The sequence below is a fragment of the Sus scrofa genome, chromosome 16 (assembly GCF_054392235.1).
Source record: "Sus scrofa isolate SSC_HxYL_T2T_F1_AM1 chromosome 16, Sscrofa_HxYL_maternal_Yorkshire_Landrace_v2.0, whole genome shotgun sequence".
Classification (NCBI taxonomy): domain Eukaryota; kingdom Metazoa; phylum Chordata; class Mammalia; order Artiodactyla; family Suidae; genus Sus; species Sus scrofa.
This window is the reverse complement of record NC_139398.1, coordinates 53,103,819-53,117,297: the sequence shown is the minus strand read 5'-3', so window position 1 is coordinate 53,117,297 and position 13,479 is coordinate 53,103,819. Positions and strand designations below refer to the sequence as shown.

The following is a 13,479-nucleotide window of genomic DNA, read 5'->3' as shown; positions in this document are numbered from 1 at the left end:
TACAATCTAGAATTTGCTTCTCAGCAATGGGACATCCCACAACTTGGACTGAAGTCATCAGCCCCTATTGCTTTGGTCATTCTTTTTGGTGGGACAAGGACCACAGAGAGTTGATATGTATGGATACCTTCTTTTCTCTGTCCAAGATAAGTAATAAAACTAAATCTAAAAGTGGTTTTTATCTTCACCAACCAATCAGTCAGACTGGGTCTTGGCCTTCCCATGTCTTGTGTGTACGCCTGACAACAGGTACAACAATGACTACTTAATAAGTCGCTAGAGAGTTCCCTGGTAGCCTAGCAGTTAAGGATTGAGCACTGTCACTGCTGTGGTGTGGGTTCAATCCCTGGCCCAGGAACTTCTGCGTGTGGTGGACATGGCCAAAATAAATAAACAAAAATTTGGAAGTTCCCATTGTGACTCAGCAGGTTACAAACCCAACTAGTACCCATGAGGATGAGGGTTTGATCCTTTGCCTCGCTCAGTGGGTTAAGGTTCTGACATTGCTGTGGCTGTGGCATAGACTGGCAGCTGCAGCTCCAATTCAACCCCAGCCTGGGAACTTCCATATGCCATAGGTGTGGCCCTAAAAGGCAAAAAAAAAAAAAAAAAAGCAGAGGAGGTGATCAGTGCCTGCATTTTTAACCTCTATGCTCTTAATATAGTAACTAGCAATTATCAATTACACAATAATTTAGTAAAAGAAATAAGCATTATCTTTGTATAAGTTCTATTTAAACTTTTAAATATAAACTAATCTTAAACTGATACTATCTTATGCATTCAGAAATAATACAGTAAATCCTGAATATGATAAAGCAATAGTGACTGAATTTTCTTGTTATGACTACAAAAAGGAAAATTTTCCCAGCCATTGACCAAAGTCAATACTGCTATTAATATGGATGTGATGAATTATCTGAATCAGAATCTCATCTGACAAGCTTCTCAGAGTGTCCTGTTTTGTGCACCACTCAACAGAAAAACATGTCCTGTTCTACATTTGCATGGAATACCTATGCAAGTTACAGCTAATATAAACTGTTTTCTCAGTGTTTCATATTTAAAATACATTCACTAGTCATACTGGTCAGAGAGCCTTTTACAATACTCAAAACCCTCCTCTACCACTAAATGCCAGACTCAAGAAAAAAAAAAAAAAAAAAGGTAGGAGTTCCCAGCGTGGCGCAGCAGAAACAAATCCAACTGGGAACCATGAAGTTGTGGGTTCGATCCCTGGCCTCGCTCAGTGGGTTAAGGATCTGGCATTGTCATGAGCTGTGGTACAGGTCGCAGACATAGCTTGGATCTGGTGTTGCTGGGCTGTGGCTGTGGTCGGCAGTTGTAGCTCCATTAGACACCTAGCCTGGGAACTTCCATATGCTGCAGTGGAACCTGGCATCAGCTCAAGAAGGAAAATGTTAAAGGAGAATTTGCCATACTAAATCACCAGCATAATATTGTGAAGTCATGTCATATTTATTTTAGAAGTATTTTATAATAATGGCAGCAAAAAGGCAAAACTACTTTAACTGTTACAATTTTTTTAAGCACTACTATAGTTATCTGGAGAATATCCCTTTCTGGACTTCCACTACCTATATATGCATAATGTAAATTACACTATACATACTAAACATAAATCACTCCCCACTCACTACCAAATCAAAGAATAAAATACATCACAGAACATCTCTAAATATTGTGTCAAAGGTTATTATTGTCACAAGATCTGGATAAAAGTAAGTATTTCATCACGGTTGAATCAAAATAATTAAAATAAAATTCTATTTTGCGCTATTAAATTGTCCTCCATTTATAATTTAACTCTAAAACACATGTAAGGAGTTCCCGTCGTGGCGCAGTGGTTAATGAATCCGACTAGGAACCATGAGGTCGCGGGTTCGGTCCCTGCCCTTGCTCAGTGGGTTAACGACCCGGCGTTGCCGTGAGCTGTGGTGTAGGTCGCAGACGTGGCTCGGATCCCGTGTTGCTGTGGCTCTGGTGTAGGCCAGTGGCTACAGGTCCGATTAGACCCCTAGCCTGGGAACCTCCATATGCCTTGGGAGCAGCCCTAGAAATGGCAAAAAGACAAAAATAAATAAATAAATAAATAAATAAATAAATAAATAAATAAATAAAAACTAAAACACATGTAAGAAAGTTTGGAAATTCAGATAACCCCAGGTTCTACTCCAGTCCACCTTAAGCAATGTCTATCAATGTTTGAAATATTCATCCTCATTTCTGGAAAAAAAATAATAAAGGGCATAACAATAACAATGTAACAACAGTGAAGTTAGATCTTGATTTATTAATTCTTCCCTCTTCTTGATTCTGAAAACAGTACAAAAGTACCACTTTAAATTAGAGCTATAGACACAAAAAGTATACAAGTTTGGCATGCAGTAAGTATTTTTGAATGAAAGCATATAGCATTTGTGACAGAAATCAAGAAAGAACAATATGAAAAAAAATTAATTAAGATTTTCCTGGAGTTCCCGTCGTGGCTCAGTGGCTAACGAATCCGACTAGGAACCATGAGGTTGCGGGTTCGGTCCCTGGCCTTGTTCAGTGGGTTAAGGATCTGGTGTTGCTGTGAGCTGTGGTGTAGGTTGCAGATGCAGCTCGGATCCCGTGTTGCTGTGGCTCTGGCACAGGAAGGTGGCTACAGCTCCAATTAGACCCCTAGCCTGGGAACCTCCATATGCCACGGGAGCAGCCCAAGAAATGGCAAAAAGACCGCCCCCCCCAAAAAAAAAAAATTTCCTTTGTTTCAGATTCTGAAGCTCAGTACCTAGTTAAGGACATTAGGCATCTACTATAGCTCCAATTTCTAACTCTATTTAGTTAGCCTGCAAAAGAGGTTTACAAAAATAGCGGTGGTTGAAATAAAGAAGCAGTAACACTACACTTTCAGCCTAAAGGTGAAAGGAGAGAGACAGGTAAAGAAGTAGAAAACCATAAGAATTGGGGAAGAAATATTGCTAATTATCCTATAAAGACAAGCTCTACACAAGGTTCTATCTGCTCCAGAAAACATCTACCGATGTATGCTTACAGAAAGCTCAGCTGGGAAAAATAAAGAAGCACAAATAGGAGGAATAAAAATATTTCTTCTGCATTTTCTGCCCAAAATATGAAGAAGGGGTAGAGAATATATTCATCCAAAATATGGAGAAGGGGTAGAGAATATTCAGACAATATAAAAATAAATTTTTTAATGAAACATCTTAGGTACTGGTTCATAAAAACCCCCAAAACTTGCTTTTTTTTTTCTTTTTCCTAGCCAGAAGAAACAGTGCCACACACTGATTGCTTAACAACTTTAACTGAGAAGCACACAGACTTGACTACTTGAATACCAAAAGCAAAACATTACAGGAAGTTTCATTTCTTTTTATTTTAAATATTTTCAACTTTTTTAGCCTCAGGACCACTGCCTTCACAATTCTTCCATAAGAAAAGTTGGCACCAAAAAAATGTTTAAATCAAAGTCTTGTAATTCACCACTTAACAATGGAGTAATAAGTACTATCTATAGACTGTAGCTGTCAAAACCTGCTTAACCTAAATCTAATCAACAGGATGAACAATCAGCAAATGTTTCTTCAACAGGTCAGTGGCATGGGGGAAAAAATATGAATACTATACTAACTTAAAAGATACTTAAGAGACATGACCAAATGCAATGTACCTGCCATATTCATTTTTCTGGCTCAAACAAATCATCTGCATAAACATATTTAAGAACAATGTAAAAAACTGGCTGGAAGTATTAAATCATACTAAATCACAATTTTTATGTATCTTAAGTATGATAAAAGTTAAATGATTATATATGTTAACATAACCAAATTAGGTCCAAGATGGAATAGTCATGCTAAGCTCCATCTCAGCAAACCAAAACTTAGAATTAAAATTAAGTTCTATCTATACTGAGCTCTCCCAGAAAAGATAAGCCTATGTCAGCTAATTGGCTCTTGCTTGCTCAACACAAATTAGCAGACCCAGCTCTAAGACTTGCCTTTACTTCATATAAAATAACCCTACTTTAACCAATCAGCTAATGCCCCATCTAACATCCTTGTTCCTATTTGAGGCAGGAAATAGATGGGTCCCAAGCTGAGCAACTGCAATTTATCCTACTGACAGATTCTTCAAGGTAAAGATTATGGCAAGAGCAAGGAGGGGCTAAGTTCTGCTTGAATAAAGATAAAGTGACCAGGAATCCCGGTAGCAGTGCAGTGGAAATGAATCCGACTAGGAACCATAGGGTGGTGGGTTCGATCCCTGGCCTCGCTCAGTGGGTTAAGGATCCAGCATTGCCGTGAGCTGTGGTGTAGGTTGCAGACGCGGCTTGGATCTGGCATTGCTATGGCTGTGGTGTAGGCCAGCAGCTACAGCTCCAAGTAGACCCCTATCCTGGGAACCTCCATATACCGAGGGCACGGCCCTAAAAAAAAAGACAAAGACAAAAAAAAAAAAAAAAAAAAAAAAAGATAAAGAGACTACATACTTTCCTTTTTTTTTTTTTTTTTGTCTTCATAGGGCCTATGGAAGTTCCCAGGTTAGGGGTCCAATCAGAACTGTAGCCACCAGCCTATACCAGAGCGACAGCGATACTGGATTTTAGCTGCATTTGCGACCTACACCACAGCTCATGGAAACACTGGATCCTTAACCCACTGAGCAAGACCAGGGATCAAACCCACATCCTCATGGATGCTAGTTGGGTTCTTTAACTGCTGATCCATGACAGGAACTCCCATATTCTCATTCTTTTTTTTTTTTTTGTCTTTTTGCTATTTCTTGGGCCGCTCCCGCAGCATACAGAGGTTCCCAGGCTAGGTGTCTAATCGGAGCTGTAGCCACCGGCCTACGCCAGAGCCACAGCAATGCGGGATCCGAGCCACGTCTGCAACCTATACCACAGCTCACGGCAACGCCGGATCGTTAACCCACTGAGCAAGGGCGGGGACCGAACCTGCAACCTCATGGTTCCCAGTTGGGTCACTGTGCCACGACGGGAACTCCCCATATTTTCATTCTTAAGGTCAAGGAGACCTCCCAAAATACACAGGCATGGAAAGGTTCCTCAGGGGTCAGAGAAGGGAGGAGTTGTCAGACCATAGTACCTATCAACAACCCTTGCACTATTAAATCACAAAGGCTAAAAGATGCATGGGTCCACAGGGGAGAGCCCTGAGTCAAGACAAATATGGACACATGGCCGGACAATGTAAGATGATTGGCCAAAGGAAGCCCGGAAGGACTGCCCCTCTACAAAGCACATGGTCCTCTCTTTGTCTCTGACTCTGTCTCTCTGTCTGTCTCCCCACCCTCTCCTGAGCCTACCCGTGCTTTCCCCACATATATCTTTTCTCTTAATAATTCTTTGTCAAATTTCTACTCCAAAGGGACAGGTACGGGGTACCTACATCAAGCCTGCTGGCCCTTGGAGTTCCCACTGTGGCTCAGCAGTAACAAACCTGACTAGTATCCATGAGGACACGGGTTTGATCCCTGGCCTTGCTCAGTCGGTTAAGGACCTGACGTTGCCGTGAGCTGTGGTGTAGGTCACAGGGGCAGCTTGGATCTAGTGTTGCTCTGGCTTGCCAAATGCCGGCAGCTACAGCTCCGATTCAACCCCTAGCTTGGGAACCTCCATATGCTCCAGGTACAGGCCTAAAAAAAAAAGAAAAGAAAGAAAAAAATGGTTTGCTAGCCCTTGAGGTCTAGTGGCTAGGGTTCAGCACTCTCAGCCCAGAGCCACCTAAGAACATGTTCAGTTTCATCTGTAAAAGTCTCTCGACTTGGGAAACCTCTTTGGAGCTCCCTTCTGCTAGATAGGATGCTGCCCAACCCATGAATAGTTGAATAAAACATAATTTCAACTATTTGGGAATTTTCTCTAAGGACCATGTGGTCCAAGTATGAAAACCTCTGCTCAGGGCTGACAGATCTTACACTAACCAACCCATCTCAAAGTAACTATGTGTTACTTTGCTCTGTTTTATTTGCTCATTCAGAAAACAGTAACTAACTCATCAGGAAGACTCTTCTGAAGTACCTGCCTTCACCATGCCTCAGTTTTCTCTTATCCCCACCATGCAAATAATACTATTTATCATAAACCCCTCAGTTTTTAAAATTCTGCTAATTTTAGCACTGAGTGTAATATAGTGTTTAGTTTTCTTCTGTGTCAAATTTTAACAGTTTTAATCGTAGTCAAGAGACTACTATTTATGTCGTTAATCTCCTTCAGTACTATATGTATCTCTCATACACAGTAGGCAACCAATATCTGTTGACTGATTCTTAGGGAGACGTAAGAATTCAAGATTAATTCCCATCATCCAGCCTGAGAAAATTCATAACGAAAACTGGTTATGGAAAATATCTGTTTTAGAGATTCATACTCTGACTATTATTAGATGAAATGACATATCAGGATTTGCTTCAGCAAAGATGAAAAGCAAACATAGCAACAGATTAAGAACCTTAAATATGGGATTTGCTCTCTCAACTAGAATATGTTTGAAAAATTCTTATTTAAGAAAACTGTTTAGGAATTCCTACTGTGATGCAGTGGGATAAGAATCCAACTGCAGCAGCTGGCGTCACTGCAGAGGCACAGGTTCGATTCCTGGCCCAGCACAGTGGGTTAAATGATTTGAATATGGTCCTAAAATTAAAAAGAAAGAAAGAAGGAAGGAAAGAAAAGGAAAAGAGGAAGGAAGGGAGAAAGAGAGAGAGAGAGAAAGAAAGAAAGAGAAAAACTGTTTAAGTAGTTAGATACCAAAATTGCACAATAAAGTATCTAATGAAGTCAGCAGGTCAAGAACTTAACTATATGCCAAGAAAATACAAAAAAAGAAAAAATTAAATGTACAAAGGTCTTGGCTTCTAGGGGGAAAAAGTAATTAAAATTGCAAAATCAATATTTGAATTGTGCCATAACTAAGGTCTCTATCTCAAAACTTTAATGACATTTACATAAATTAACCTAGAACAATAAAGATAAATTTATACAAATTTAGAACTGAAAGGAAATTTTAAAGAATTATAAGTTTAAATGTCTTATTCAAAATCCCAAAGCTGTTCAGTACAAAGAAACACTCTTCACTGGTAACACGTCTTCTCATAATTGCTAATCCCTATTTCTAAAAACAAGTGAGATGTATTTCTTTCCAAAGATCTTTTCTTCTTTTTTAGGTCTCGATTACTTCATTTACCAGAACATGTACCTTTGTGGATTACACATCAGGTCTACAAGATATTTGTAGATATTTAGCTACTACATTTATAATTACATTAGAATTACCATCTGTACCTTAAATTTCCTTATTTTCACCGACTTTAAGATTTTAACTATATGCAATATATAAACTTCTTCATATTCAGATTTGTAGGAAAAGAACACAGTTTTCTAGAAAACAAATTCCTCTTTGTGTCAAATCAAGCTCAGTTTTGTTACAGCAAAACAATTTTCTCTCAACTGCTGATTTTGCAATTTGTCAACCCTGAAAAGAATTTTTTTTTTTTAAATGTTTACACCTGCGGCACATGGTAGTTCTCAGGCCAGGGACTGAATCCAAGCTGCAACTACAACCTACACCACAGCTGCAGTAACACCAGATCCTTTAACCCACTGGGCCAGGAATCAAACCCAAGTCTCTGTAGCAACCTGAGTCACTGCAAATTCTTAATCCACTGCGCCATCGCGGGAATTCCCTGTAAAGAACTTATTTTAATGTGGTGGGAAATAAGATATAAAAATTGCTGGGACACAAAGAGCAGTTAAGGAGGGGTTTTAAGTGCACACCGCACCATCCGCTATATCAACTAGCTCGATTATAAGCTTATACTTTGTTATTTAGGAAACTAATTTAGTACATGAAGACCAACTTGGCATTAAAGTAAACATACAATTTTTTTGTCCATGCCTGCAGTACACAGAAGTTCCCACCAGAGATCGAACCTGTGCCACAGCAGCAACCCAAGCCACTGCAGTGACAACACTTGATCCTTAACCTGCTGTGCCACAAGAGAACTCCCAAAATAAACATACTTTTTTTATATTTTTTATGTTTTTATATTTTGTTATGTTTTAAGATTTTTTTCCCACACTTCAGATTACCAATAAAATACGGGCTGCTTTTAACCTACTACATTCTTCTGGGCTAGATGGTAGGACTGTAACAATAACAGCTATAGTCCTCCTTTATAAAAGTCAGAGTGCGGTGGATCTTAGAAAGATAAGTAAACAATTACAACTAAAAACAAAGTGATACATACTATGCTGGAAGTAAGGACAAGGTGCCAGGTAGACATATAATTCATTCTATCTGGAGAGGAAATAGCTTCACATTACAAGAAAACCAAGCAAGAAAGTTGAAGTTCAGGAAGATAATTGGAACAAGCTATACAGAATGATTAGATATAATTTGTAGAGAAGGCCTCAAGTAAATATAAATTCTATCTGAAAATCAACTAGTTAGATACTAACAAATTAGGATACTACAAATTGAGGAAGCCAAACTCAGAATTAAGCTCTTTATAAAAGAGTATCCTTTAATAAAAGTAACTGCCACACAGAATCTTCTACACATTTGATCTTGGAAAACTTCTACACAAAAATAAGGAGTCTGAGGTAGAGAAAAAAGTGAGAAAAATCAACAAGAAATTAATAGAAAGACTTGAGAAGATTAAAAATCACCATTTCTGGAGTTCCCATCATGGTGCAGCGGAAACGAATCCAACTAGGAACCATAATAAGGTTGAGGGTTCGATCCTTGGCCTTACTCAACAGGTTAGGCTGCTGTGAGCTGTGGTGCAGGTCGCAGACGTGGCTCGGATCTGGCGTTGCTGTGGCTGTGGCTAGGCTGGCGGCAACATCTCCAATTTGACTCCTAGCCTGGGAACCTCCATATGCCACGGGTGTGGCCCTAAAAACACATAAAAGACAAAAAAAAAAAATCTCCATTTCTTTAGTCCTAGTTAAGACATCAAGCAAAAGTGAACAGGATTTTAAAAACAATCTTTAGGAGTTCCTGTCATGGCTCAGTGGTTAACAAATCTGACTAGGAACCATGAGGTTGTGGGTTCGATTCCTGGCCTTGCTCAGTGAGTTAAGGATCCGGTGTTGCCATGAGCTGTGGTGTAGGTTGCAGATGCTGCTCGGATCTGGCCTTGCTGGGCTCTGGCATAGGCTGGTGGCTACAGCTCCGATTAGACCCCTAGCCTGGGAACCTCCAGGTGCCGCGGGAGGGGCCCTAGAAATGCAAAAAGACAACAACAACAACAACAACAACAACAACAACAAAAAATATATATATATACACACATATATATATGTGTGTGTGTGAGTATATATATAAATAAAAATAATCTTTACCAAAAAGAATTTCTCTTCCACTCAATGTCCTCAGATAAACACAAGATTGGGTATTTAAACCCACAGGGTTAAAAATAAAGAGGACCTAATGTGGATCTCTTTAAACTTTGGTGTATTACTCTGAAAAACGCAAATTCCCAGAAGTTTCCGTTGTGGCTCAGCGGTAACGAGCCCGACTAGTGTCCATGAGGATGTTCAATACCTGTCTTTGCTCAGTGGGTTGGGATCAAGTATTGCCATGAGCTGTGGTGTAGGTCACAGATGTGGCTTGGATCCTGCTCTGCTGTGGCGTGGTATAGGCTGTCAGCTGTAGCTCCAACTCAACCCCTAGCCTGGGAACTTCCATATGCCACAAGTGTGGCCCTAAAAAGCAAAAAACAAATACTCCCAAGCCAAATCCTCAAAGTGAGGGTTCCAAAGGTAAACAAGAATACTGTTAAGAATATCTGGTAGGTTGCAGACGCGGCTCGGATCCTGCGTTGCTGTGGCTCTGGCATGGGCTGGCGGCTATAGCTCCGATTCGACCCCTGGCCTGGGAACCTCCATATGCCATGGGAGCGGCCCAAAGAAATAGCAAAAAAAAAAGACAAAAAAAAAAAAAAAAAAAAAAGAATATCTGGAGACTCCCACTGTGATGTGATACAATCCAAAATGATAGGTTGAATAATACGAAAATCGATGCTCTGGTAGGTCAAAGTAATCAAATACAAAAGCACCCAAGTACCTGAATGGAGAAAGTGAAGTCTTCTTAACAAATGGTGCTAAAACAATGATAAAGGACTATGCCCATGTGTCAGCCTCCTTCCAACAACCGTCCTACATCCATCAATTACCCAGCCACATCTACATTTCAACTTCCTAAATTTCAACTCTATACCCCCCTACATGTTCCCTTTACTGCTGCTTCATGCAAGCACTTTATTACTGCACCTGAACTACTTGGAGCTTCAAACTAGTCTCTATCTTCAGACTACTCTGTACGACCAAACCCCCTCTCAGGCAACTAAGTGATTTTTTTTTTCTTTTTTTTTTTTTTTTTTTTTTTGCTTTTTAGGGCCACACCTGTGACATATGGAAGTTTCAGGGCTAGGGGTCAAATTGGAGCTGCAGCTGCCAGCCTACACCACAGAGACACCAACATGGGACCTGAGCGATGCCTGGGACCTACACCACAGTTCAAGGCGACGCCATATCCTTAACCCACTGAGCAAGGCCAGGGATGGAACCCACGTCTCCATGAATACTAGTCAGGTTCATAACCTGCTGAGCCACAATGGAACTCCCGGCCACTAAGTAATCTTAATGGTCATACTACTACCGAGCTTAAAACATTTTATATATTTCTATTATTCTGAACCTTCTGAGGTCAGTTAGAATTAGTAATCCTTCAGTAAGATATTCAGAGGTAAAATTACAGATATTTTAATACAAGTAGCACAGTTTTCATAATCAAATTTAACTATGCTAAATCACTTACATCATAAAACAGTTTCCTATCAGCAGCCAGGCATTTAGATGCCAGAGTCTTTGTAACATGATAAAAGGTAAGTAATGCTCTGTGCTGTCGGAGATCATCTTGGACTTTCACAGATTCTATAAGAGTAGGAATCAATTCAGGCCACTGCCTAGGGCAGTCCAACCGAGCAACTTTTGCAATCAGCACTGCAATCTGAGTTGCAATCTAGAGGGAAAAAAAAAAATTAATCTTTACAAATAAATATATGAAATTAAAGCAGCAAATGAAGGAATGTATTCACGCTTAAAAATTACCTTTTTGGTTAATTATACACTTGCAAAAGTGAACTGCTTAAGAGAGAAGTTCTCAAAGTGGTCTTTGGATCTCTAGGGGGCCTAGGATCTTCTCTGTGAGGTCCTCTTGTTCCCAGTAACATACCAGCCTGAAGCTAGATTTTTGTCATATAACTTCTACCAAAACAGTATTACAATATAGTAAATGAAGAATTAGATATTGAAATCTAGATGCCTTCTAAATAGCCAGAGATCTGCGAAAACACAGAATAATGTCACTCTTCTCATTAAATATGAATTCTCCGGCGAAATAGCTATTGTCCACCTTTTAAAATTCTACTTACATTAACACAGTATTTTTAAATTTCTCAGTTTTAATTTCTAATACAATAAATAACATATATAATATCCCTTCCATATTGTATTTTAGTAATATAAGTAAGTTTTTAAAATTAAAAGTCTGAGAACCACTGATTTAAGAGTAGAAATGAGCATCAATTAGGTATTTAAATAATGATATTTGTTCAGAACAGTGTTTCACAAATGCTGGTTGACAGAACGTCTCAGCAATGTTTTACTCCCTAATCACCCAGGCCCCTCCCCACAACCACCTTCTGCATCACTGAGAGTAACTCAGTTCCTCTACAACTTCCCTTAACTCTTCAGTTAAGGAACCACAAAGCAAAGAACTCGGATCATTTTAACAAGCTGAGATGAAATTACACTGGATATACCACTGAATACAGCTTTAAAATTCAAATTAAAACAATCACATGTAAGAAACAGTAATAAATTTGAAAAATTTAATAATTTTTGTATGATAAGCAAACATATTTTATTTTTTTAACTTTTTTTTAATTACTCACATCTGTAGTTGTATAATGATCATAACAATCTGATTTCACAGGATTTCCATCCCACAGCCCAAGCACATCCCCCCATCCCCCAAACTGTCTCCTCTGGAGACCATAAGTTTTTCAGTGTGTGTGAGTCAGCATCTGTTTTGCAAAGAAGTTCACAGTCTGTCCTTTTTTCAGATTCCACATGTCAGTGAAAGCATTTGAGGTTGGTGTCTAAACATATTTTATTCTTAAAAGAGAAATCTCACTGGAGTTCCCTGGTGGCTCAGCGGGTTAAGGATCCCCCATTGTCACTGCTGTGGCTCTGGTTACTACTGTAGTGTGGGTTCGATCACTGGCCTGGTAACTTCCACATGCCGCAGGCATGACAAAAAAAAAGAGAAAAATCTCACAATAGGGGAAAAAACTAAAACTATACAATCTACTATCCATTCCCCACATAGTAGTGAGAACTGAAAACGTGATGAAGGATATAGACAAAAACTGAAGCTATCCTATAGTTTAAAGGGGGGGGGCTAAATTAATTTCTATAATTAATACATAGAGATGTGCTTTCAATATTGGCTCTAAGACTGAGGAAGTTAAAAAATATACCAGTATAACTTCAAAGGACTTCTGAGTTTAAAATAATTAATTGCCAAATCCATTCAAAATTCTTAATTGCCAGAATGGGATCTCAAAATTAAAAAAACATCAGAGAAGCATGCATAAACATCAAAAATGAACATTATGTAATAATATTTTATTTGTAATGCCAAGAAACGAAGTTAGCTTGGAAAAGTGAAAACTAGAGGAAAAGAAAGAATAGTTGACACTCATTTTCTCACTAACCTGGTTTATTGGTTCATTAAAGTTGGTGATTAGCCCTGCACGCAATGTAGATTTCTCCTCCTCTGAAAGAGCACTGTAAAAAGATACATTTATTATTATTATTATTATTATTATTATTATTATGCCTTTTTTAGGGCTACACCCATGGCATATGGAAGTTCCCAGGCTAGGGGTCAAATCAGAGCTGCAGCTGTCAGCCTACGCCACAGCCACAGCAATGAGGGATCTGAGCTGTGTCTGCAACCTACATATACCACAGCTCACAGCAAAGCCAGATCCCTAACGCACTGAACAAGGCCAGAGATCGAACCCACATCCTCATGCTTATTCATTAGGTTCGTTACTGCTGAACCACAACGGGAACTCTAAGGTAGATTTATTATTCAAAAGAGTGCTGACTAATAAAGATGGAAGGTAAGCACTACTGAGAATTTTAACAATAAAAAGTCTTTCAAAAAATGTGCCCCTGATTGTTTTGGTAATTAAATAGAATTATTTCCATCACTTGTATACTGACACAGCAAGTAATTCAAAAGCACAAAAATTATTTCACAACTGAACAAATATGAAGCATAACATAGTAAACAATAAGAATTAAGACAAATCCAGAGTAAAGAATGTGTTATTTTGATGTTTGCT

At 39.0% G+C, this 13,479-nt stretch overlaps 1 protein-coding gene across 16 annotated transcripts in view; it reads right to left on the bottom strand.

The window, feature by feature from the left end:
* Positions 1–13,479, bottom strand: part of IPO11 (importin 11) — an 820,387-nt gene that overhangs the window by 768,511 nt on the left and 38,397 nt on the right. For all 16 annotated transcript variants that reach the window (XR_014831432.1, XR_014831435.1, XR_014831431.1 and 13 more), the window contains exons 4-5: positions 12,841–12,913; positions 10,878–11,081 (exon numbers count right to left, since the gene is read on the bottom strand). Coding sequence is in view for 4 of the 16 variants with exons in the window: in XM_085002403.1 (XP_084858529.1) it covers positions 10,878–11,081; positions 12,841–12,913 (277 nt within the window). In the remaining 12 variants the exon portion in view is untranslated. The remainder of the gene's footprint in view (positions 1–10,877; positions 11,082–12,840; positions 12,914–13,479) is intronic.